General features: G+C 36.5%; 1 protein-coding gene across 5 annotated transcripts in view; it reads right to left on the bottom strand.

The window, feature by feature from the left end:
* Window positions 1–10239: 10239 nt before the first annotated feature.
* KIAA0408 (KIAA0408 ortholog) overlaps window positions 10240–27435 on the bottom strand; it is a 29175-nt gene continuing 11979 nt past the window's right edge. For 2 of the 5 annotated variants that reach the window (XM_047733237.1, XM_047733241.1), the window contains exons 2-6: window positions 21282–21520; window positions 16955–17314; window positions 16786–16865; window positions 12955–14284; window positions 10240–10838 (exon numbers count right to left, since the gene is read on the bottom strand). In XM_047733237.1, coding sequence (XP_047589193.1) covers window positions 10665–10838; window positions 12955–14284; window positions 16786–16865; window positions 16955–17314; window positions 21282–21416 — 2079 coding nt within the window. In that variant the 5' untranslated portion in view covers window positions 21417–21520 and the 3' untranslated portion in view covers window positions 10240–10664. Of the gene's footprint in view, window positions 10839–12954; window positions 14285–16785; window positions 16866–16954; window positions 17315–21281; window positions 21535–26820; window positions 26859–27435 lie in introns of all 5 variants that reach the window. The other 3 variants (XM_047733238.1, XM_047733239.1, XM_047733240.1) reach the window with 2 other exon arrangements.

Genomic DNA, 27435 nt, shown 5'->3' on the forward strand with positions numbered 1-27435 from the left:
ATGTTCAGAGTGATTTATATAGTAAAATACTGGAAACTACTCAAGTGTCTTTAAGGGGCTGTATGGTTGAGCAAACTCTAGGATATGCACACATTGGAATTCCACTCTGCAATAAAACTAATGAAATAATAATATATGCAAATAGCTGGGTGGATCTCAGACATTACGTTTAGTGAAAGAAAGTTAATTTCACAATGCTACATATTGTATGATTCCATTCATATAACATCCTCAAAATGATAAAACTACAGAGATGGACAGATGAGTGGTTTTCAGCGCTTAGGGACAGGGGGATTATGGGAGATGGATACAAATACAAAGAGGTTGCACAAAGGAGTTCTTTGGTGATAATAGAAAATATCTGTATCTTGATTGTAGTGGCAATTATATTAATTTGTACATGGCAAAATGCATAGAATTATACACGCACACGCACACGAATGTGGGTTTTTAAACAGTCATGTACCAACGTCAATGACTTTATGCTACAGGTTCATAAGATGTCCTCATTGGGGGAACTAGGTAAAAGGTGCATGGAACTCATTCTATTCTCTCAGCCTCCCATGAGACTATTAATATTTCAAAATAAAAAGCATTAAAAAACTGTTTTCTACTTGCCCACAAAATGAAAATTTAAAAATCTACATTTTTTTTGGTGACTATTTTGTTGTTTTTGTGTAATCCCAGAAAGCATGAGATTTTCATCCACAATTGTTGATTGAAAAATTTGGTAACTCTATGCCGGGGGAACAAGTTACTGTCAATATTGCAGTTCCAAGAAATTAATCTGGATATGCTGCTAGAAGAATTTAGTGTGCTAAGGTTGCTCAATGCACTGACTGCGGGAGTGGAAAAGCTTCAAACTGAGAGTTCTTCATGTGTCTTCAGGGACTTGCACAGCCATTTTTTGGAGAAATTGTGTCGCTATTGTAGCAATCTGTGTTTTTTTTTTTTTTTTTTAAGCTTTATGTATTTTGTCAGAGAGAGAGAGCACAAGCAGAGGGAGCTGCAGACAGAGGGAGAAGCAGGCTCCCTGTTGAGCAAAGAGCCTGATATGGGACTTGATGCCAGGACCCTGGGACCATGACCTGAGCCAAAGGCAGGTACCCCTCTGACTGAGCCACCCAGGCGTCCCAATCAGTGTTTGTTTTTTAAGATTTAGGTTATACCACCACACCTCCACCCCAGCCAGGCAAGTCATTTATTCCAAAATAGAGCTTAAGGATTTCTAACAATTATTCTCATTACATATTTCGTTTACAAGTGCTTGATTTCTTCTAGTTCTACTTTCTGCCAATAGCAAGTAAGTATCCTCAAAGTCTGTACTTGTGTGTGTGATTTACCATTTTTCTCCACTGATACATTTAAAGTATAATAATTTTAAATAAAATTAGATTTCCAAAGGAAATATATTAAATGATTTAATACAGGGAGTTTGGATCACAAGCTGGGTATTGGGTAAAATAGGAAAGATAGTTGAAAATTTTTAGTACAACCAGAGTCAGCAGTCAGCCTTACCAGTGAAAATGATGGTAAAAAGGATGGTAGTAGGTAGCTGCCATCTAAAAATAGTAGGATACATTTAGAGGCATATGTAAAATATAAGCTATAATATTGTAACACTGCCAGATGTCTAATCCTTTATATCTTTTAATGGATAAAACCCTGAGAGTAATTGCATAAACCATCATTGCTCTTTTGGGTGACATTAAAAATGAACTATTCAAATAACCAGAAAATTTCCAACAAAGGAAACAACAATATCAGCTGGTATGAAAAGCACAATTAAAAAGACAGAATTACTTGGTGGTCAATTTAAAGAAAAACAAACAAACAAACAAACAAACAAACACCATGGAAAACTCCATGCTAGGGTTATGGTCAAATCTTTTGGGAGCTTAAAAAGAGATGAAGAAGTTACCCATACTGAGCAGCACTCAATAGCTCTAACACTTCAAAAGAATATCTTAGAATGTACTAGTTGAATGTACTAGTTGAATGCTAACCTTGCTCTTTATCTTAAATTGGAAAGCATAGACACTATTGTGTGTATGTGTATGCAATTTGATCAGTTATTGACTTTTCCCCACTAATTTTAAAAGAATGCTTTATAGTAAAATACCCAGTAAAAATAATTTTTAAAAATGTGAGAAGTACTCTTTTTTAATTAAAAAAAAAAAGATTTTATTTTTTTTACTTGAGAGAGAGAGAGAGAAAGAGAGCACATGTTCATGCATGCACCCTGAAGAGACAAGCAGATTCTGGGCTGAGCAGAGAGACCCACTGTGAGATGGGGTTGGGGGTGGGTAAGAGGGCTCCATCTCAAGACCATTAAGATCATGATCTGAGCCAAAATCAAGAGAGGAATCAAGAGAGGGTCACCTAACTGACTGAGCCACCTAGGTGCCTGGAGAATCCCTTCTAATGAGTGGAAAGACAGATATTGATGGAGACACACAGGGAAAAATCTATGACGCTGACATCAGTGGGAATAGTCACCCTTTTGTATTTTGCATGAATCAGCAGCCCTGTAGCAGCCCGTCAATAACATCTCCTCTCAAAGAGTTTGCCTCTTGATTTTCCTTGCATATTAATGGACTGGCCAAAAAAATGGGAGCTTTTGTTGTAAATTTTCAGAAATAATTATTTAGATGCTTATCATTTTAGATAAATTTGTAAAGAAATGGGAAATGAGTTTGAAAACTTGCTCTTTGACATAGCTATGTGCTGATTTAGGCAGAGAAAAATGCTCATCAAATTTTCAATTTAATGGAAAATTAAAATTTTAAATTTAATTTCTTTTTAATGGAAAATTAAAAACATTATAACAATGGCTAAAACACAGGTTAAAACTATGAATTGTGGTTTTGCCTAATGACAAACAGTAATTCCCAACATTGGCTTATTCAGCAAAAACACTCGAAGGGTGAATTATTTGCAGAAGTGAAATTGTGAAAACTTTCACTGGGTGTGACAGGACATAGCAGAATTAAAGTGTGAGAGTTGTCATGAGTTGACTTTATTGACAATGAAATTTTGCAAACTTAATTCAATTATGTGTGATAAAATTTAGCCCATATAATGTAATTTTTTTTTCCTTTGAAAAAGCCCTTCAGGATGTGAGGGTGATCTGGCTGTGATATCCGTCATCGCATTGATCACCAGGGTTGATTCTGCTGATCCGGTGGGTTCACCCATGTCCCCTTCCTCCCTCACCTCTCCCCATGGGTCCTTCCTGAAGCTGTGTGCTCGGTTGCCCTGTCTTCGGTTAAGGGTACGGGAGTAGCTGCACTCTGAACCCCCCAATAAGCTCTCAGGTCCACTTGTAGGACAAGGCAGGGTAGTCAAGTTTCCTAGAGTCCACACTCATTCAAATGAGAGAGGCTGTATGTGGCAATCAGCCTTTTCAAAAAAAAAAAGCCCTTCAACTATTTTCCCCTTAAGACAATAAAAAAAGAGACATCCTCACAATATTTTCTATGACATGAGTCATTTGACTTTTCAGCTAAACAATAGTTAAACTTTTCACCAGCAAGCATCTCTTACCTTATTATGCTTATAAGGTTTGCCTAACAATGAGAAAAACTATTTTGCTTTGTATGCATGTTTTTAAATGGAGTCATGGTCTCAAAATGTGATGACACTATGACAAGAAGAGAAATTACTTTACATGTAAAATCAGATTGCCTCAATTCTATAAAAGAAGTACATTACCAGCTGTGATTTAGTTGGGAAGCAGAAAGGAAAACCTTTTGTTTTTCCTGATAGCAAACAATTAAAGCATTTAAGATTTGCCTTAATTTATTCAACAAAGTTTATTGAGCCTACTATTTGCTGACATCCTTCTAAGTGCTTGGCACAATCAGTGAATAAAGCAGAAAATACCCGTGTTTAAGAGCTGAAAAATGTTCATGTTACAACCCTCCAAAATTCAAGAATTGTAGATACCATCCCAGACCTTGGGATACCTATTTCTTTTCTCTGCTGTTAGAGAATTTTCTGACACATGTCAAAAGGACACTGGTCTAGATGCTCTTTTACTTCTGTAAATACCTGGGTAGTTAATTTGAGATTCAGAAGGCTGCTTGAGTGCAAGTGGGAAGAGTGAGCTGCTGGAATTGGGGGACCTTGAGGGTTCTGTGTGTGGTACAGATCCATCTGGGGGAATCAGCTCTCCTAGGATAGAAGAGAATAGGCCATGGCCAGGAACTTCATCTTTTCAGACCTTGGCCTCTTCCACTGGATGGCAGTGATACAGTACAAATATTCTGCTCTCAGGCTACCTTTTCTTGGACTCCATGCGGCTCGTCTCCTTTCCATTCAGACAGAGCTCAGAGTAGCTGATTACGTTTTGCCTTTAGTTATAAACACACTGCATTTCTTTGAGACAAAATTCTATTCTCAGATGCAACTTGGAGATTCCCTATGCTCACCCACGTCATGCAGACAATTTTCTGTGATTTTCTAAGTTCTAAAAATGGGCTTACTCTTTGATGATGTGCCTGTTTTTATATTACTATTGGAGAAGAACATCACTTTCCATTTCTGGGATACCTCATTTTGCTCTCATGGTCTATTACATGAAGGTGTGGGTGGCTTATTTTATGAGCTCTCTGGATAAGGTTTTTAGATTCTGCTGATACAGTCACAAGAAAACATAAAACAAAGGGGGAGAGCAAAGGATATCTGTCCACATGTCATCCTCTTTACCTGTCTTTTGAATTCCTCACAGCAAGGTCTTCTGATGGCCACCTATCCATTCTAGTTCCTCAAAATATTCTAGATGAGAGCCCAAGCAGTACTGACTCTCCATGTATTTCAGCTTTGTGGTGGTTACACTGCTAGCTGCCTACTAGCAATTGGTTTCTCCTTCACTTGCTGTCCAAGTCTCCTTGGCTCCCAACTTCAGTAAAGATTTGGTGTGAGGCTGAAGACCTCTCCCTCTGTTCCTAGTCCCAGTGGCAATGTCCCAGCCCACCTTGAGCTGCATCTCTTAACCCCCTTACACACTGGTCCCCAGGACAAGGCTTCTTGATCTAGTATCTTGCTTTTGACAATTTCCTTCCCTGATCATTTCATTCCTACTCTGGCCCTGGCCTCAGTTTCAGGGTCTTAGCTGTCTTATGAAGAATTTCCTTGAAGATGACCCCTTACCTGAATCCTAAGCATGAGGCACCCTGGAGTCTTTGATGTTAGGTTTTCCCCAAGTCCTCAATTTTCCTGGGAAAACCTAGTGGTTGCTTTTGCTGAACTAAGTCATGAATTCACCTAGCTTTGGCTCCCGTGCTATGCCCCCACTCGCTTCTTTTTTAACAAGGTGACATGCTTAGTCTTAGTTCCTCTCTCCTTGCCTGGGATCTCCCAGAAAGAACCTTTATTCCCCATAATTTACCTCCCGAATTTTAGCATATAGCAACTATTGCTCCCTTTTACTCCAACATGTAACTTCTTTTAAAAAATAATGTAAATGGTTCTCTGGCATTCATTGTGCATTAACTATTTCACTCTAGAGATCATTAATTTAGAGAATCTGATAACTGGGTTAATTGTAACACAAAATTTTGTGCAAAGTTTAAAATATATAATTGAGGTTAGACAATTTAACATTATTTTGAGGCTGAATGACGTTATATAGAAAGAAAACTCTGCAGATCCCAAACAGCTACATTGAATTTGTTTAATGATTTTTATAAAATTACATAAGTACATAATTGAATTGGAGAATAAAGCCTCAAAAAGAAATTGGCGGATACAGTTTATTTTGGGTAAGATTATAAATTGGAAATAACTGCAAGTTCCAAGGGAAATGTTCTCATTTATTCTGGAATACATTTAAGCCATATAGTATGAAAATTTTCTGTGATTCTTTTGAAGGGTGAGGAGATCAGGATTCACTTGGTACTACAGATGAGGATTGCTTTGGCTACTTATCAGTTTACCTTCAAGATTTTGGCCCACATACAAAATTTACACAATTTCAGAGCATAGGCACCAAAAGAAAGAAACATATTTTGTTAAAGTGAGCCTTCTTCATGACTTTAATAATCTTTTGAAACCATATAAAAATGAAGAACTTTGGTTAAGAAGACTGAAAGGCAAAATTAAGAGAAACTCTCAACGAAATCAAAATAAACAACTTGCCATGCATAAAATGTAAGTGAAAAAGAACTTCACTCTTTGCTTCCTCTTCCTCTTTTTTTGGAAAAGTGTCGGAATGAGGAGTCCATAGACCCACCTATTTATTTCTCAGTATTATCTCGAGAAATATTTATTATCTTGGTTATTTATTTTTTCCATCTGTAATTAGAAATCACAAAGGCTGCCTTGAAATTTGTTGGAAGAAGTCAACAAGTCAAGGTATATAAGTGTGCTTTGCAAACCATCAAGTCATAGATGCACGCAGGCATACAGGGAGGCAAGACACTGGTGTTGGAGCCTACTGTGGTGACCATCCTTATAACCTTGGCCGTCATACAGACCTCTGAGTTTCAGGATTGTTTCACATGACTTTTATGATCCTTGCTATTCTAGACTTTATTTCTAGACTTTATCATAGCTTCATATAAGCAGAACTTCTTTTCCAGAATTTGCCAATCATACATGTTGGACTCAAAAGATCATCACAATATGTATCAGATTTTTTTACTTTTTCCCACTGGAATGAAAATTATTTTCTATTATAAGAAAAATTCCTACAGTAAAAAATGTTGACTAGACACTTGCCTGAAAGCTGCCTCCTCCAACTTTGTTTTTTGTTTGTTTTAATTTTTTACTTTATGAAGCCCATTTTTTGAGAGAGCATATTCTGGGCTCTATCAAACAATAAGTCATAGTTGCACATTCTAATAAAGATACTTGCTACTTAAGAAGAAACATGCAGAATTTGAAGCAAAATAACACTATAATAGAAATCTGAGTCTACCTAAAATAATTAAACTAACTTCACATGTAAAGGCAAATTTCAGAGGAGTACCCTTTTTTTCAAACAAAAATTAATCAGATTCAATAAACAGTTTAAATGGGCAGAGTGGCTATCAGGGTATGAGAAGCTATTTGGGGTTACGTGTGGCTAAGTGCAGGAATTCATGCAGGCTTTTATATTTTATTATGTAGAGATATTTTAGGAGAAGCTAAGCTGAACTGTGGACATATTTGATTTTAGACTTCATAAAACTTTTAGCTTTCCTGGAGACTGCTATAGGAAAGGAGGAAAATCAAAATATTCTCAATGTACAGACATGCCACAACACGTGTCTCCACACCTATTTAATTCAGTAACTTCCAATCACTGGAGGAGATTCTAATATCAAGTAGCTGTTTGTCAGCAAATGTGCCTAAAAATAATTTTAAAAATCTCTGCAGGGAAGCATATTCTCTTTCTTAGGTCCACATATTTTCTCAAGATGACATGGAGTCTGGTTACCTTCTCTCTGTAGAGGTAAATCATGCATGATATAGCTAATCATCTTCATTGTCTATGTAAAAACAAATGAAAGTTAAGGTTAATTTTCAATAAGTGAATTATGCAAACATAACTTACATCTTTATATTTGGCTTTGGTGATAAGGCAACATAGAGAACTCGTGCAAGGGTTGTGTGCGCGTGCACACACAGGCACACATGCACGCACACACACATGCACAAAAACTCAAGCACTTTATCTGCCTTGTTCTTATTACTTTCTGAGATCAGATTCCTCACTTGAAATAACATAAGAGGTTTCCCACCAAAAAGTCTGCTCAGCAAAGCTTCTATTAATACAAGTGTTTCTAATCAAATATTTCTGAAATGTTTACAAATGTCTTCAATCCAGCATAATGAAGGGTATGTTTTTGGGAAGAAAATGCCCATCCAAAGTAGAAAAACTACCAGTTAAAAATCACAATACATAAAAAAATATTTTTGAAGGATAATTTCCATTTACCTGATAGGTTTTTCCATAAAAAATTATAAAATATTTTAAAAGAGAAAACAGAATATTTCAATAATCTTTGCTTTAGTTTCTTCATCTTAACAATCAAGGAATTGGACTAGATACTAAGTTTTCTTTTTTCCAACTCTAATATTCTATGAGATTTTAGTCGACATAGGAAGATGTTAAAATGTGTCTCATGTTTCATTCAAATAGTAATAGAAAAGGTGACTTAAAATTGTATGCCTGATAATATAACCCTTTTATTTTACAGGTAATAAAATCAAGTCCCAGGGAAGTAACAGGACTACCCAATGGTGCTCATCTGTTTGGGCATCCATCAAAGTCACTGCTTCCAAATCTCTTTAATCATCAAATGTTTGCTTTCTTTTTGTTGTTGTTGTTATTGTTTTATTAAAGACTCCAGATCCCCCTGTGTAACCCCTGGAAATTCTGCTTTAGTAATTATGGGATGAGATCAGGAATCTAATTTTTGAAAAGAGATCCTCAATATTTTGACTTGTAGTTAGAGGTAGGAACCATAGATCCATATCAGACTACCTGGGATACAGTGATGGAGGGAAGCAGGTATGTTGCCCAATTCTTGGGCAATCTCTCCAATGTAACACAGCAGCACCTTCCTAATGGGTCCATCCTTGTACACCACCACTTCCCTTTCCTCCCCACCCTTCTAGATGAAAAGCATATGATGTAAGTGACATCACTTGGTGTCTAGGTTACTTTTCTCTGATAGGTTTCCTATGGAAAAGGATATTCCTGAAAGAAATGAGAATTAAGAGCGTGAATCTAAATGCCACAGAAATAGAAACAATTTTAAGAGAATATTATGAAAAACTATATTCCAACAAACTGGACAACCTAGAAGAAGGGTAAATTCCTAGAAACATATAAGCTACCAAAATTGAAACAGGAAGAACTAGAAAATTTGAACAGACCAATTACCAGCAAAGAAATTAAATCAGTGACCAGAAAACTCCCAACAAACACAAGTCCAGGACCAGATGGTTTCACAGGCAAATTCTACCAAACATTTAAAGAAGAGTTTATACCTATTCTCCTCAAACTATTCCAGAAAAGAGTGGGTCTCTAGCCCTTACTTATCATCTGCTCCAGCTTCATACTCTAGACATTTTATTCATCTCAACTCCTTCCTATAAACTCTCCTTATTGGAAAACATGAATCTGTCTATCACCACACAACAAACAGTCTTGAGCCTTTTAAGGCAGTCTGGAATTTAGAAATTATTTACTTTACCTCAGATCATGATGTATAATGCAATGAATTTCTCTTAATTGTTAAAATACATCATAAGAAGAAGGTCTTTGAATACTTATGTCACTAGACTTTCTCAACCTTTCTGGTAATAAAGAAAAGCTTAAATAGAATTCATATCTAATACCAAAGTTGGTTTTATAGAGAGACAATGGAGAGCAAAGTTACTTCTAAGATCTTCCATATAAAAATCCAAGCACTTCAACATTCATACTTCTTTTAGTTCTCAATATAGATCTTATGTGTTCACTGGATGCAAATTGTGGCCAAAATACACATTTCTGTTCTTATGCTACTCATGGATGCCAAGGTTTAGTTTAAGGCTTTTTTTATGTAGAAACTGTAAGAAATATATTATAATTCAGCTCTCAATCAAATACCATTCTTAATATTTCTTGTTAATTAAAAAAGCAAATTAGTTTTTGTCTACTAATTTTGGGGATAAGTTAAAAAAAAGGAAAAGGAAATGACTTACCTCTAAATACGCCTTCAAATAAAGGAACTTAACTAAAAGCTATACAATTTAACAAAAAATTAGAATTCAACATAACTGAATTTCTTTTCATATCCTATTTAAGGATTATCTGTTACTGAAGTTGACAAAATAATATTATTTTTAAGTCCTGTTGTTTCTAAGGCTGTATCATAATAATGGCTCTGGGGATCAAGTACTCAGTTAAAGCCATAATAGACAACCGAATGATATACAAAAGATTTTTGTGAACATTTTATGTTTGCTTTAGAAGCCTGAACTATTAAACCTGTGACAATTTTATTTATTTAAGAGAGTAAACAAGGAAATCAATGGTATTAGCCCATCCTTATGTCAGTTAAGAAACTATTTATGAAATAGTTAATAGAAATCTACCAAATGTTATTAATGTATATAATTCTTATTTTTCAATGTAGTTGGGGCCCAGAAAGTGATCAGTTAATATATTTACCTCAAATGCCTTAAGTGGATACCTATTAAAAGGTATACAAAATATAAATAGTACTGTATATTTTCAAAAATTTTAAATAAACAGAAAGATACATAGGTATACAGGTTATAATTTCAAAGTCAACACTAGCACATATGTTTTTCTTATCTAAATACATACTAGGATACTTCTCATTGCAACACATGCATCTACAAACACATGGCCATGCACATAACCTTGCTTTCTGCTACTTGCAAGAAAGTTCGAATATACAATATAGTACATTGTTTCAACTCAAAATCATATTGGCAAATTAATGAGGATGGCATTAAAAAATTCTGATCTAAGAAATCAAAATACAGGAAGATAATTATTCCATAGATTAAAAACACTGAAGACTGATGGGAAGTTAAGATTGAAATCCTTTGTCCCAGTGATCTTGAAAGACAGAGAAGAGACAGGATTGGCTGTAAACACTCGGAATGCTCTGTTTGGCAATTAGGACTTTTGTCATCTAGCAATCCAGGCCAGAGACTCAGACCATTGATGCTGCGGATCTCAAAGAAATGGTATAGCTGGGGGCAGTCCTCCGCACGGCAGGGGGCGCTGATGGAGATCTTGAGGCCCATCTGGAAGGGAGACGGCGATTTGCGGGTCTAGCTGGTCGGGAAAATCCTTTTCCATGCGAAGATTTCACTGCCATGGATTCCTAAGAGACAAAGGAAGACATCCATCTCACTATACAAGCACCAACAATTGATAATATATTAATATATTAATATATTAATTGCTTAATATATATTATGGATCCCAACTTCAGGAGTGATGGACTAACCTATTTAGAAGCAAGTAATAGCACGGATATCTGAAGAAGGTGATTGCTTAATATTTGTGGTCTTGAATCAAAAGCATCTCACTTTTAATGAGGAATATGGTATTTGATAATCTTGTAGATCTTTTCACACTGCCACATTTTAATACAATTGATCTCTTTTTACGACTAATTATGAGTTCAGGATTCAAAAATTTGTGTTAGATAACTTTGAAGATGGAACTATATGTGTTTATTAGTGGGACATTAGGATCGTTTAGTGTTATTAAAAAACAAAAAGATAATATTTTATAAGAGAAACTGTGCTCATTTATGTCAAGTTATTGGCACTTTCAGAGGTCATAAGCAAAAGGCACACAGATCACTGATTTATCTGATGCTTTTTTTCCCCACCAAGAACCACTATTACTACTCCTCAAAAGTTTCAAAATTGTCACTAAAATATTTCAAAATATAACTTCATTGCTAATACAGAATCATTATCTATATTGGGCATTATTGGATGACTTAAAGCCTTTTCCTTACTGTCCCTCCCTTTTCTTTCATTTCTTCTTTCTTTTCTATTTTAATGGAAGAAAAACATTCTTAGACCCTTGTAGTTAAAAAAAAAAAAAACAAAAACGTTTCCACTACACATTTTATACCAGTATTATTATTGACTTTCCCAACAAACCCTGTGCTCTTTCATCTGAGACGGGTAGTGAGGATGGCCTCTATTTCTATGACAATAACCTGAAATTTCTTTTTCTGTCTTTGGAATCTTATTTTTTTTAGATTTGCTCCCACAGGTTGGGGAGGGGATGCAAAACTACACTTAAGAATCTATGGTAGAGGACCCCTGCAACCAATGCAAAAATGTAGCTGATGAGTATTTAGCCGGTATCTTATACGTGTTTCCATTTGCCATCTGAAGCTTACAGGCCTCCCAGGTATTTATGGACTCAACTAAAAAATGGAGAAATACAAAACCAGGGTAATTACTTGTACCTTGTACAAATAGGCAAGGTTTCTGGTAAAATGGATAAAAACTGGTATTTTTATGAGGTTGAAAGCCACATAAAAATAATTTATTTTACACCAGAAGAAGGCAACCTGCATAGCTTAAAACTATATTGCATACACACTGAATTTTGCAAAAGTATGATTTTTTGAAATATTAGCTAATTATAACAACCTGTCACCATGTAAGTTTTTGTAAATTATGCATAAAAAGGGATTGTTGGATAGCTCTTTGTTATAAATACCAATCTCTTCAACTATCTTTTCCTCCTATAGCTAAGGAAAACTATATCCTTTTGCAAACAGACTGGAACAAAAAAAGAATAACAGTTTATTTAAATACTTTTTTGGGAGGGAACAACTTTCATGTTAGGAATTTACACCAATAAGAATGACCTTAAAAAATTTTAAGCTATAATATTTTATTTCCATGTACCACCTTTCTGCTCCACACACAAAAAAGAGAACTTTATAAAGCATTATTTTACAATGTGTTAGACCCATAGTCACATCCATGTGACTAATCCCTTGAGAAAAAACATGAATCAAATGTTGGGAATGACTGAACCAATCATAGCCAACAACTGAAAAGTGCAAGAAATTATTTTTAAAATATTTCCAATACTCTTTTAAAAATATAAACACTAAAAGAATAAAATTCTATAAACCAATAAATGCACATTTGGAATGGTTTTTCAAGAAAGAAACAGCAAACATTGGATCTTCTTGAGGTTCTTGGTTCTACTTATTTTATTTATGTTGTCCCATTTCAAAATTTTAAAGAAGTTATAAGGTACTATTCGCAGTCTTAAAAATCGTATTTTAAGAGGTTCGTGTTAACAATCCTAAAATTTACACTTATTCACAAATAAAGGATCAAGAAATTAAGAAGGTGCCAAACCATGTGCCTACATTCTATGGGCCATTGACTGAACTCTGAGTCACTGCTGCATGTAGACACAGTCCTCCCAACGCACGTTAATTGCTTTCTCACCTCTGTTATCTTTCTCCAGTCTACTCCTTGCTTCACTTGCTGTGCTCCACACATAGTTGGCTTTTGCTGAAGCTCTTGTTCTAACTGAAGTATTTCTAAATGCTGACTTAACGTGGGCCCACTGCTGACATCAGCATTACATCTGGTCCAGTTACCCTGGATGCATTTAGAATTTTGCACTGCAGATCCTGTGGATGTCTCATAGGTTTTCAGCAGCTTTTCCACAACACCATAATTTGACCTAGGATCAGCTGATCTTGGCCGACCAGACAAATTACTGGGTCTCCAGTCATGCTCTTGGAGCATATTGCGGTAACTGCTGGTGCTCATGTGTTCCTGCGTTGGTTTAACGAGGCCTGTTGTGGATATTGTGGTAGGATTGTCAGGCACATTTTCTCTGGGCACAGGCACGTGGACACTGGTTTTCAGAATATCAGACACATTGTCATTTTCTGAGATGTTACCTGTATGAGTAATTAAGGTATCACAGGACTTAAGATCTTCAGATGATTCTGAGTAGCTTTGATTTTGCTGTATTGCCCGACAATTTCTATCTGTTCTAAATACGATTCTGTTAAATTCATCAGTCTTTGCTGCCAGTTTTTCATTCCTAGTTGTCCTCTTAAAGCCACAACTGAAACTTTTAAGTGGGCCGCTGCTCTCTGTCACCAAGGAGCTATAGTCACTGCTTATATGCAGATCAGGATGAGCTTTAGTAGGTTGATCTGGAACCATCTTTTCACACTTTAGCTTATTGGGAGTCAAGCAGGTTTTCTGAAACCACAATGGAGAGGGACTATTTTTTGCACTGATCCCAGGGTCATACGACCACATGCTAAGTCCAACATTTTCATTACATGAAGGCTTGTTACCTATTTTGGCTTTGGGGGCCAAAGAAGGAGACATGATACCATCTTTCAAAGTCTTGCCCTCATTTAGACACAGGATAGGCATCTCATTGTGCCTCAAAAGGAAATGAGAACTGCAGTTCCTTTCATCTTGACCCTCTTGGGCCACGTGGCTGCAATGATCTAAACTTTCCTTCAAACTTTCATGAGCTTTTTCGGAATAGGAGCTGGGAAAATTTCGAGATGTACTTCTTGGAGGAGGAAGTGGTGGAATTTCATTTCTTTGCAGATCAATTGTATCAAGTTCACATGTCTTCAGAGAATTGCTTTGGAGCACATTGGTACTTAGGTTCTTCCTATTTTTCTGCTTTTCTTTTTCTAAATTGAGGGGAAGAATGCCCTGGCCATCATTGACCATGTGGTCTCTGTGAGGCATATTAATTACATTTGGCATTTCCTGAAGAAACGAATCTGACTTCATCCTAAACAATTATAAAACATGATATATTAGTGATAATTTTATTTAGGATGAGTTCTCAAAAGAAACCATGGCTTAAGCAATGAATTTCTGCAATAAGAAAAGGACTCCCAACTTCCTCAAACAACATTTTCATATAAATTCTCTAGTCAGAACCTCCAAGTCCTTTTTCCTGAAGGATAAAGCCCACCTCCCAATCTAACATTCATGTTCTACATGCTCTGACCCAAGCTATCTTTCCATTATATTCCCAAACTGTCTCTTACACTCAGACTAGACTATGGAATCTTTGGGGTATCTGCCACTGGTCTTCCCATTTCTACAGGTTCCCTTCTACCATTTTCTCATCTCTGCTCTGCCTACTCAATGCCTAGCCATTATGTCATGTGAGTTCAACTTCCTTCTCTTGGATTTGAAATGACATTCTAAACTAAGCAGTGTGGCAGAAATCTGAATACAAGCTCAGTAAAACATGAGTAATACCAAGTGGAAGGTGTCATTTGGGTTTGAAACAAAAGTAAGAAGGGACAGGGGGTGGGAGGTTGGGGGAACAAGGTGGTGGGTATTAGGGAGGGCACGTATTGCATGGAGCACTGGGTGTGGTGCAAAAACAATGAATACTGTTACGCTGAAAAGAAATTCAAAAACAAAACAAAACAAAACAAAAAAACCTCCGAATAGTCAATTCTGTTGGTTGGGGAAAAAATGCCTCAGCAAAAAGTACACTGAAGGAATAGTTCTCAATGTCATGTCTAATTGGGACTTTTAGGGTGTGATCCTCGGAGAGGAGTGCATATCGTTCTTATGTGTATAGGAGAGTAAACAAAGTATTTGATGAACATATTAACAGAATGTGTTACTTATTACCGCTACCCATTGAAATCCAGTTATCTCTTCCATTTGGGAACATGGGCAACTAAATTTCCAGGCTCCCAGTTATAGAGGTGAAACTATGAGACCAGAGAGCATGAATGATGTGGGTCATTTCCAAGCTAGATTATTAAATTGCTGGTGTAAGACCTTCCAGAGTTCCCCACCCCCATTTCTTCTGCTGACCTGATCATGGAAGCCCATGTTAGACTGAGATGTGTTTTCGAGCCTGAGTCTCAGTGAGTAGAACAGAGAAGATTCCCCCAATTTAATTCAAGACAAACATGTAGCTTCCATAAACATTAAAAATTTTTGCTTTAAAATTAAAAAAAAAAAAGAATTTTGGGGGTGAATAAAAGGACCCCCAAAAGGAATAAATAGGCAAAGTGAGCTACAGTAAAAATAGGTGACTCTTCAAGGACAAGAGAGTACTTTGGTATAGCTGGATCATAAAGCAGAGTGGAAAGGAGGAAAGAAATATTAGGCTAAATTGTAATGTAAATGTAATGAATTAGTATTACATACTAATTCAAATACAATATTTGAACTATCCTTCTGAAGTGTATGGAGTCACAAGGAGAACTTTATACCAGTTGTGGTTTGTAAAAGAAAATTGGCAAGTGAGTCTTTTCTAAGTTCAATCAAAACAAAAAACCTAAATAAAGCAACAAGATAAATTCACAAGTTAAATTGATCATACTGATAAATGTAAATCATATATCTCTTCAGCTTGTAAAATGTTACAGGATAGAATACAGTAAAGTGCAGATAAATACTCAGTAATGGAGAATGGTAGGCAAAAACAAAATGGCCAGGTAGAGGGCAAAATTATGTATAAAATATGGCTGAATAAAAAAATCTATTGTAAGTCAATACAGAAATTCTTTCTGAGCTTCCTAAGAGCTAAAGAGAACTAAGGGTATTCCTAAGAGCTAAGAGGAACACTGCTGCTGTTTCTAAGAGGAACACACTCCTTCACTAGGAGATAAATGTTGATCCTAGAACAATCCATCTTTACTTACCTTGTAGACAATTCCAACTTATTTTTTTAATTTGGTGAAAACTTACTTTTATAATTATATAGGTGCTTCTAAACTGAAATAGCACCATTTACTCTCATTGTATATGTATGCATACTTAAAATAGGTTGTTCTGAATTATGTATGCTTCCATTATATACATAGTAAATGTAGAGAAATAAATGACTTAAGTATTATATACTCCACTAGAACATCATTATATAATTAAAACTCCACATCGTTAAATCTGAAGATATTTTAAATTGGATTAGCCCCGCTGTGTACTCGTCCACCAGTTAACACTCAAGATGAGAAAGAACTACACAAGAAGATACTTGTTACATTATTCTGGAAAGTGTCCCTTAACCTAACACCAAAAGAGTGCAGTATTCCTCACAGTCAAATTATGGAGACAATGAGAAGATTTGGTTTAAGAATTAGTAAGCAGAGAAATATTCAATTAAAGTTTTTATCTCCTATCTAAGATAACCCTTTAATAATTCATGGTTAATTCACACGAACCAAGTATGAAGAGGAGGCACTTTGGATTCATTCACTGAAAACAATATTTGTCTTGATTTTCTCATAGAAAATAATCATAGATGTATCAGCCCACCTTCTATGGTTGGACCGCTTTCGGATTTCCTCTTGAAAGCTGCATAACTCTTCACTAACTTTGGCAAGTTCTTCAAGAGCCTTTACACAGACAAGCAACAGCACGTTAGCGCTTTGAAATGTAAATATTTCTTTAGGAACAGTTCTAGGCCAATCACAGTCTTACTTACCAAGTTGAGGGCCCCAGAACACCTCCTGCTCTCTTCCCTCCAAGTCCTCGGACCAGGGCAGGCCTCACAATCTTTTTGGTTCTCTGTGGCCAAAGGATCCATAAACCCTACTTGTGATTTTTTTGTTGCTTTTTGTTCCTTACACATTTGATTTCCCTCACAGAGTAAGTTCTGCTCTGTGTTATTTTCTTTTTCCAGACCATCCCTGTGATTTATCCCTGTAAATTCACATCGCCCTGAACTGGGGTCATTTGGAGATTCCAGCACTTTATCTCGAATTGCTTTCTCATGATTGTGACTGATGATCTTAGCACGTTCATTCATGTTGATTTTCCTCCGAAGCTTTACTTCATGGCAAAGCTGCAAAGAAAACAAAGATAAAGCTTTTTTCTCCTCCTAATTTACTTGGTCAATATTTTTCATACCAAGTACACTATTTTGAGTTCTCTTTGCCATATCATGATATACTAACTACCCTGGGTATTAATGCTCATGCTTCTGAGTAGTGCTTCTAAAATCTGATCAGTCAGGGGTACTTGGGTGGCTCAGTCGTTAAGCGTCTGCCTTCAGCTCATGTTTTGATCCCGGGATCTTGGGATTGAGTCTTGCTTCGGGCTCCCTGCTTGGCAGGAAGCCTGCTTCTCTCTCTCCCACTCACCCTGATTCTGTTCCCTCTCTCACTATATCTCTCTTTCTCTGTCAAATAAATAAATAAAATCTGGTTTAACTGATACTAAAGTGATGTTTTAAAAATATATGATTCTACTTGCATGCCAATGGCAAAGTGTCTAAACAATTGACAATATCATGTAATGTTCCAGTTCATTCCACTCCCCAAGTGGACATTGTGCAGCTGAAGGATGTTTCCATTGGAAGATATGTTGGTGTTACTAAGGTATTGCTAGGTACCAATGAGATTTTTTTTTTTAAGAAGAGATTTTTTTTCTCCCCCAAAAAAGCTTTCTCGGGTACCTGGGTGGCTCTCAGTAAGCATCTGACTTCAACTCAGGTCATGATCCCAGGGTCCTAGGATTAAGCCCTGCATCGGGTTCCCTACTCTGCGGGAAACCCGCTTCTCCCTTTCCCACTCCCCTTGCTTATGTTCCTTCTCTTGCTGTGTCTTTGTTAAATCAATAAATAAAATCTTAAAAAAATAAAAAGATTTCTTCTCCTGATTAAAACACATGTGACCTGTCCTTTGTGATATGAGAATTCTAAGGCTTCCATCTTTTATTAGTCTATGTTAAAGTGGATCCTAAATTATCTCTTGATGAGAGTTTAGTTTAACCTGCAGGCACTCACACAACTCACCCCTAAATATAGGAAGTAAGTGGCCTTCCTTTTTAGGCTTGAGCTGTGGGAAAGCTTGGCAAATTTCAAAGGAGTTTTTCGGATAACTATTTAAGCAAATGACTACATTTTATGGCCACAACCTATATCTATTCAAGGAGGACAATACTGCTGTTCAATATTTACTCACACCTCAGAGAGAAGCACTATGCTGAGTTGGTGGCTGAAGTCTATTCAGTACATATATTTCCATAGATACACATCTATCATTGGATGATCTCAAGATCGCATCAAATTATAGCCATGGAGCAATCATTTTTGTCCTCATAAAATTACTTGTTCTGAGCTCTTGTGGGCATTATGATTTGGGCTGACCTTGAGAGATCTGATACAAAGCAACCCTCAAAACTTTATGTTAAATCTAAGGATGCTTATGGTGACACTGTCTGCTTTTTAAGGAGCTATGGGTAAAAACAAAATTGCCTTACTTTCAAAATCAAGGACAAAGGTACTATTCCTGGGAAACAGGTTTGCCTTTGTCTTCTGAATACTGAGAAACATGCAACTTCTAATTTTTATGTTACTACAAAGATAGACTTGCTGCATGTAATTCACATGAGATCCTTCCTCCTGTCTTCAACTCATCTTTTTGTTCTGTTTTGTTCTGAAATACTTTACCTTATGTAAAATTTTATATACCATCTTAAATTCTCTTAGGATTTAAATGAGGTACAGATAAGCAAATAATACGTTATTGATAGAAAACAAAGTTATTTTGTACAAGAAAATCTGTGTTACTTCATACTCAGCATTTGTTTATGGTTCTCTGATCATTTGAACAAAGGTGACAAGCAGAAAAGACTGCAATGTGATTAAAAAAAAAAAAAAAGAAAGAATTCCAGAAACCAAGACCTCTATTTAGGGTTTCTATCTGGATTACTCCAGGTTTCCAAATACATCTGGGTTTTGCAATAACATGTACGTCTGGGTTTTGCAATAGCAGTGCAATGATTGTGGATAGTGGCTGAGCAAAGAGCCATTAGCATCTGTCTTAACACTCAACACTGGATCCTCCCACTGGAAGATATCTCTTGTAACCAAATCACATGTGCACATTTGGGAACCCACAATTCTCTAGTACATGGATTAATAACTTGTGTCTGACTTAATATGCACAACTTAGTGATATATGTTAAACAAATACAGTCTATTATGCTCACGGAATGTTATAATTTTTTTCAAATGTTGATGTTTAATTTTAGTTTAAAAAAATTCTGGATTCTCTGACATGTGAGGATACTTTCTTCCTGTTTTCCTCAAATTTTTCTACCCTCGTTTGTAGGCTGTAAGACAGATATATTAAAGGTACATTCTTATGGGCTACAAAGCTGGTAGTGGAAAAGAAATATGTATTAGTATGATAAAGGGAGTATAATGCTATTATTCAGGTATGAAAGAACATTATCTATGGATATTCCGGGGAAACACATTATGCAAACATACTCCCAGTAGTGGGGCTGTATATTTCAGGCAAGACACAAATAGCACCATGGCTACTATCCAAGATGAAGAAAAAATATTACAGCCTTCTATCTCCTTGATGCAGAAAGAACAGTATTTCTACAAACTATCATCCTATGTTTAAAACACATTTAATGACTGCTCATCAAAAAGGCTAATATTTACCATAGATAGAATCTTTGGAGTTGTGAGAATAATTATTTGACAATACAACAATACAATATCTCACCAGACGGCAGATTATTTTAGCTCTATTGCTTAAACAATTGGCTAGACTAATCCTGACTCCTTAATTTTTTTATTTTTTATTTTTTTGCTTAGATGCTAGAATTATCTGGTCTTCCAAACCTTTGGGAAACAATGACCCATGACTTCAGGTTTCTGTTTGGAGTTTTGGATTCTGATTTGACTTAGACATCTCCTTGTTTTCATCCACCCTTAGTCTTTGGATAAAGAGGAGTTAAGAGAATAAGCAAAACATCCTTTCCAAACTACAGAGGTATGAGCACACTACATGTCTGCCTTCTCAGCTCTGTTACAGGAAGAGTTGAATAGTTACTCTTTTTAATTTTTCCTCGTAGTGTGCTGATTCATATTTTATTCACAAGCAATTACACGGTTGTTAATAAGAAAAATATTTATACTATAAACACATAAAGCACCAGCTTTGATAGCCTGTGAATATAGGCCAAGGAGTCTGTTAAAAGTATCACTTTGGCAACGTGCACAAACCACATGACAACATGGATGGCACTAGAAGAAAGCAAGATAAGTAGAAATAATTTTCAGTTGAAATCAGCTCAAAAATACATCAATGTAAATACTTGAAGGAAGTATTCCTGGGCCAACAGGGAGGGATGGTTAATGGGGATAAAATGACTATTTGTGTCAGAGTCATGACATGTTGTTTTTCATAACCCTTTTCTTAACAAATGTGCCAATAAATGTGGCACATTCTGCCAGAATAAATATGTCCACCGCCATTTTGATATACGACACTCCTCTCCATTACACTGAATTATCTAATATGTAATTTCCTTTAGTAGACATGATTCATAAATCATTTCAGGAAAGATCTGTATTTTAAAGCCCAATTGTAATTTTGCTAATATATGTTCTACCAATTACATTTTTCTTACATTTTCCTCCTGGGCCTTGTGCTTGAAAATTCATGCAAAAACAAAAACAATAACCAAAACTCATTTTTTTTAAACAGCTCATTTTTGATACCAAGTCACTTTAGTCAGAAAATAATAAATTGCTACACTTTAGAGTGACATTTAAGTTCTTAATTTTCATTCAGGGTTATATTAAAAAAAAAAAAAACACCTAGTCTCTTCAATACCACTGGATAAGGTTCTGCTATTTTTGGTCTAGTAAATGTCATTGAGACTCGATGTGTATCTCTTAGGTAGAATAAGGAAAACAGAAATAGTTTCCAGTACAACAGAATCTCAAACAGAATTTTCATTCTGAGCTTTCAGTTTCAATGTATTCAAAACAAATCAATTTGTACCTCTTCTATCTTCTTCTGCATGATTTTCCATTGACTCTCCCATTCCTTCCTTTCGTTGTCAAACTGGTCCAGTAATTCCATCTTTTCCTTGTGCCAGTTAGCCTCTGTGTTCTCCCACTGCTTATGCAGGTCCATGGCAACCGTGTGAGTGTTAGTGAAGGGGTATTTCTGCTTGTCTCTGCCTTCTCAACTGTTTCTTGGAAGCTTGGAGTTGTTTTATTCAAAGCAGTCTCACTTGCCTTTAAAATAAAGCCTAATATAAACATAAGGAGAAAGAGTTCCAAATCCATTTGCTTTTTGGAAACATGTTATAACTTAGTTAAGAGCCATCGACATAAACAAACTATAGGAAAACCATACTTAAGACAGACGATGATTAACAATCTGCTTAAGAAGAACTAACACAGTTGGGACACCTGGGTGGTTCAGTCGACTACGTCACTGACTCAGGGTTGGTGAGTTCAAGTCCTGCACTAGGCTCCATGTTGGAGCCTACTTAATTAATATAAAAAGAAAGAAAGAAAGAAAGAAACAAAGAAAGAAACAAAGAAAAAAAGAATTAACACAGTCAAAAAGTAAGTATTGTCCAAATGATTTTTACCCCCTTTCTCAAATGGGTTTTTCCCCCTTTCTGAAACAAGTCAGCAAAATTATATTTAAATGCATATGTAAGATGTAAGCATTCCTTTAACCAACCACCTAATCTAAAGATGGAAATTTTGTGTAACTATCTAAGAGTAGAAGTATGAAATTCCACTGGGTGGTCTGTCCTATCCATACAACTGTGGTAGATTCTGCTGCAACAGAATTACTCCTGTTTTGATGCAACTGGATTGTGTGTTTCTGTGAATTGAAGTCCTGAGTAGTACAGGATCACAGTCTCCATTTATATTCAGAGTCGCAAGCCCATGACAAACGTGAGGACTGTAATGATAAGACCCCTGAGTTGGTAGTCAATCTGGGTGGGACTGACATAGCAACAAAAAACTAAACTGAATCATAAAAATATGTTCATTATTTTAGTTCATCAAGTAAAATGTAAAAGCAACAAAGCCATCCTGGGAACCACATGCTCTGATTTTCTTCTAATGGACCATATACCACAATCTGTTTAGCCTATTGAATACAGAGCACTGAAGAAAACACTGCTCCATTTGCAAGGATATCCTTGATCACATTAAGCAGTGACTGAAATAATTAGATTTCTAGCATTTCGAGTATGCATATTTAGGCTTTGAAGATGCAATTTATTTAATTAACAATTATTTATTTATTTGGATGGCACATGTGTGTGGTTGGAAGGGGGCAGGGGGAGAGAATCTAAGCAGGCTCCATGCTCAGCACAGAGCCCAACGCAGGGCTTCATCTCATGACCCTGAGATCTTGACCTGAGCTGAAATCACAAGTTGGGCGCTCAACTGACTGAGCCACTCAGGCACCCCTGAAGATGCAACTTAAAATACCAGATCAGTAATTCTGTTATATGTCATCTAAAATCTCTGAGATTTATTTACATTAAAATGGATGCTACTCAAAGGGTTGTTACAAAGATTATATAAGACATGGTAGGCAACATCGTTTGAGAAATCTACACATTTTCTCTAGTTCTTCCTTTAAAAAATCATGGTCTGACTTCTACCAAAAATAATTTCTATTAAGAAGGACATATGGGGACCTGGCTGGCTTGTTTGGTGTAGTGTTTGACTCTTGATCTCAGTGTTGTAAGTTCAAGCCCCACGTTGGGTATAAAGTCTACTTAAAAAAAAAAAAAAAAAGGAAAGAAAAAAAAAAAAAGGCAGACTGATACTTTTTAGTGGGTGGAAAAGAGTATTTAAAATGTCTGAATCACCATTGAAGATAATGATGGCTATTGGAAGTCTAGCTCTTTGGTTATCTGGGCCATGACCGAAATGTGTTAATTTACCAGGTGGCTGCTAATGCTAATTACGAGCACAGTGACCCCAAAGTCAACAGCTGTTTGGGTATTGGAGCTGTGGCATGAAGCTGACATAACTACTTAGCAAGCCCCATTTTGTAGTGGCAGAAGATGACCGTGTATTTCGCGTCCCAAATGTAAGATAAACATTGAAGACTAATTTCATTTTTATCAGACTGTTCTGAACATGCATATCCAAGGGGTAAACTGCTCCAAACATATTTTTTGAGCTGCAGTCTATCAATGAATTATAACAGACTAATAAGGATAAAAAAAAAAAAAAAGAGTGCCCTAGACAGGGCTCTACCTTCAAAAACAGCCCATAAATATTGCGATCTACATTGTCATTCTCATAAACAATTTGTACAGAGCCTTTGTCATTTTTACCTACTTCTTTGACAGTCTTAATACTGTGACTAATTCAGTAAAGAAAAGGAGCTAATTTCAGGTCTGAGATGCTCTCATGTCTCATTTTATCCACTTAGCCATGCTGTTTTTCTAGTCTCATGTTCCATCTCCTCTGTCCATCCTTTTGTCCTTTTGCTACCTTCCACACCTGTGAGCCAGTGACCAGTGACCACAGTACCCAAAGCAAGTTGCCTAAAATAAATACATTAATGAAGATCTAACAAAACAAAGATAGTAAAGAGTATACACAATCTTGTTTTCTGTTTGTTTTGGTAGATCTGTCATTAATCTTGATTATCTAGTAATCTTTTAATTTCATCTACTAACTCTTCACAGGAAATGCACAGTGCCTATTTTTTGACTGGCAGACTGCTTTGAAGCTATATTTAATTGACTGTGAGCTGAAACTCTCGCTTACAATAGGTACTTAACACCGCAGTTTCTTAGGGAGAGTGGAATGGTTTAAGACCTCAAGAGGTAGCTGCAAAGGTAACCAAGAAAATTATAGAAAGGGAGCAGATTAATTTCAAGCTACCTGGAAAGAAGGTGTTATGACAGCCCATGTTTCGTCCTGTTTCTAAGCACAGGAAATATTCAGAAATCTTCACAAAGTTTCTCCTATAGTTACATAGCAAATGGCCCCAATTTTCTTTCCCTTTTCTAAACTATCCTTTTTTTTTTTTTTTTAAGATTCTATTGATTTGGGGCGCCTGGGTGGCTCAGTGGGTTAAGCTGCTGCCTTCGGCTCAGGTCATGATCTCAGGGTCCTGGGATCGAGTCCCACATCGGGCTCTCTGCTCAGCAAGAAGCCTGCTTCCCTCTCTCTCTCTTTCTCTGCCTTCCTCTCCGTCTACTTGTGATCTCTCTCTGTCAAATAAATAAATAAAATCTTAAAAAAAAAAGATTCTATTGATTTATGAGAGAGAGAGAGAAAGAGAGAGAACAGGAGCAGGGTGGGGGGTGGGGTTAGAAGAAGGCTCCCTGCTGAGAACCTAAGGCCCTGAGCTCATGACTTGAGCCCAAGGCCTATGCTTACCTGACTGAGCCACCCAGGCAGCCCTCCAATTTTTTCTTTCTATTGCTAACTCTTCTTCCTGAATCACTTCCAGACCAAGGCTAAAAGGTGTCAGACTATTCTTTTTTTTTTTTTTTAAACCTACCTGAAGGTCATCCAGGAAAACTACTTCAGGCTTGCTTTTTGTAACAGCATTATACATGAACCCAGGTAATGCTGTCAAAGCAGACAGAATCCTGCACTTAACTGTGAACAGCCAAACTCATCACTTACTTTGGATGAGGGCCAATCTACAGAGCTTCTCCTTTCCATGGCCAGAGCTGTATCTAGTGCCAGGAAACGTAATGGCTATGGATCAAAAGCAAGCCTTTGAAAGAAAATTCCAATAGAGCAATTTCTGTGCCAAATTTTGTGGGAGGATTTATGTTGTCTTCCTAGCATCTATGTCATGTCATAAATGTCAAACGTAATATGACTGAATTTATTGCTTTCCCCTCCAGAAATACAATGGGGTCCAAAGAGTAGTAGTGAGGATTACATGAACAAAACAGGGAGAACGCTTAATAAAAGTGCCTCACATGGTTTTGAATCCTAGTGGGTGTTCAGTAAATGCCTGTTTCTTGGTTTCTTCCTTCCGTCCTTCCCTTTTTCTTTTCTTCCCTCCCTCCCTCCTTCCTTGCCTTCATTTTTCCTTCTTTATGTTTTCTTTCTCTGGAATAAAACTTACAATTTTCACCTTTACTTAATTAGAAAATTAATAGGAACAAATCTAATTTTATAGACTCTCATATTTTCAATGACTTTCTTTTGCCATCAGTATTTTTCAAATATTTTAAGAATACATGGCAAATTGAACATGTAGGCAACTTTTTTTATTGTTAATAAAAATTTGAATAGACAAATCTTACATTAAACTGCTTTTATTATAATTCTCCTTAAATATTAAAAAAAAGTCCAAGTAATAGGGCAACTTTGTAGGAACATAATGTCCTATCATGAAAAGTTACAGGGTAAAGTGGTTCAGCAGATTCTAAAACTCCGTTTCAGTGCTCTCTACTGAGGCAAATACAAAAGTTCTCTTTGTTCCTAGTTTTCACATTTTTCGCCCATGGATATTGGAATCTATGTGGGAGAGGAGGAAGGATTTGAGCCATCTGCATCCCTCTGTCTCCAACTCTGTATCATTTCGCTTCATGCAGAATTTCATTCAGAATACAAATTTATTAGAGCAAATATAAAAGGATCGAGTGAACTGCATTAGTCATGCATGTGTCCTTCCCTCGACAAGGCTAAGGTAGCATTATATAATCTATGTAACCTACTTCTGAGTCCCTGAGGCTAAGGCAGGAAGCCAGAATTGCTGGGTTGCGAGTGGGTAGCCCAAGCATGGTGATGGGGTGGGAAATAGTTCTGCTTATCTTCTGCCTTATAAGCATGCAGCATTTAAGAGAAACTCAGGAACCTCACAAAAAATTAATTTCCCAAATCAGTCTCAATTTGGTCATGGTAACACTTCTTTTTCTGAGGAGAGCTCCAATCTTCCTATACTTTGGTCATTACTATTTTAACCACCATCCCTCCCTCCCCCCTGTTGGAAACTGGACGTCAGCCAGACAAATGAAACAGTGTTATAGGTGCTGACCCTATGGCTTCTTCTCTCTTCTGAAATTTTTGTTCTGAGTATTTGTTTCTTGCTCTCCTATTTCTTTTTTCTAAACATGCTACTTTTCATATAATCAAAGGTTTTTCATTTGTAGGAGGTTACAAAGGAATGTAGGAATGCTACACACAGTAGGTACAATCAATCTCACAATTCCTAGCAAAATCATTGGCCCTAGAAATGCTTTGCTTCTCTTTAACCTTGAGGGATGAGGAATTCCTATGCCCACACCCATTGGCGTTAGGCACCATTAGCCTCCAAGACTCTCTAGCTCTTTCTCCAGGCTGTTACAAATCACTTGCATCATTTCAACAAATTAAGACCTTACTCCTCCCCTATTGTTGAAAGATGCAAGTGCATCTTTCAAAGACAACCACGATTTGATTTCATGCAGGGCAAAAAGGAGTATTTTCTCATTGCTGTTTCTTTTTATTTCACCATGTTCCTCATGTTTCAAAAAGGCCAAAGCAATAATGCTACATGCAATTTTGAAGAAATCCTTGCCTTCTCATTTGATTACCTTCTCTTTCCTTGTTTTTCTTCAGTTATATACTCGTGCTAGAAAACATCCAGGATTAAAAAACAAAGAAAAAAAGAAAAGAAAGAAAAAAAGCTTCCAAGATAGAGACACGCTGATTTTACTTTTCTTAACTTAGAAAACTTTCGAAAGGAACTTCTGTCATGGATAAGTAAGTACCCAAAATCCATCAACTTAAACAACAGAAGATGTAGTGTAAGATTCCCAGCTAACCACAGATTCACAGGTTATGAATGGCACTCACTTCCACTCAGATTACAAAAGCACTAGTCATGGAGTGAGCAAACCATCATCTTGAATGAACTACATTTATTTTTCATTGTAATTTTCAAATACCAACAATCTCCAGGAGTGTGAACTTTACTTTGTAAATGTAAACAGTCTTCATCCTGATAAAAAACAGCATTCTCGTAAATACATTTAATGAAATTCCACAGTAGGTGAAGTACTGCTCGAAGTAATGAGAAGCAGTGCTTGAAAAAGACCGTTTCAGAGGGTGGATGTCGCTGTCAGCTCTGAGTTGGGAAATCCACCCACAGCAGCTGAACCTTGCTTCCCTGGGAGTCAATAAAATCCGCTACTCCACCCTCCTCGCTG

Source organism: Lutra lutra, chromosome 6, assembly GCF_902655055.1.
Source record: "Lutra lutra chromosome 6, mLutLut1.2, whole genome shotgun sequence".
NCBI lineage: Eukaryota > Metazoa > Chordata > Mammalia > Carnivora > Mustelidae > Lutra > Lutra lutra.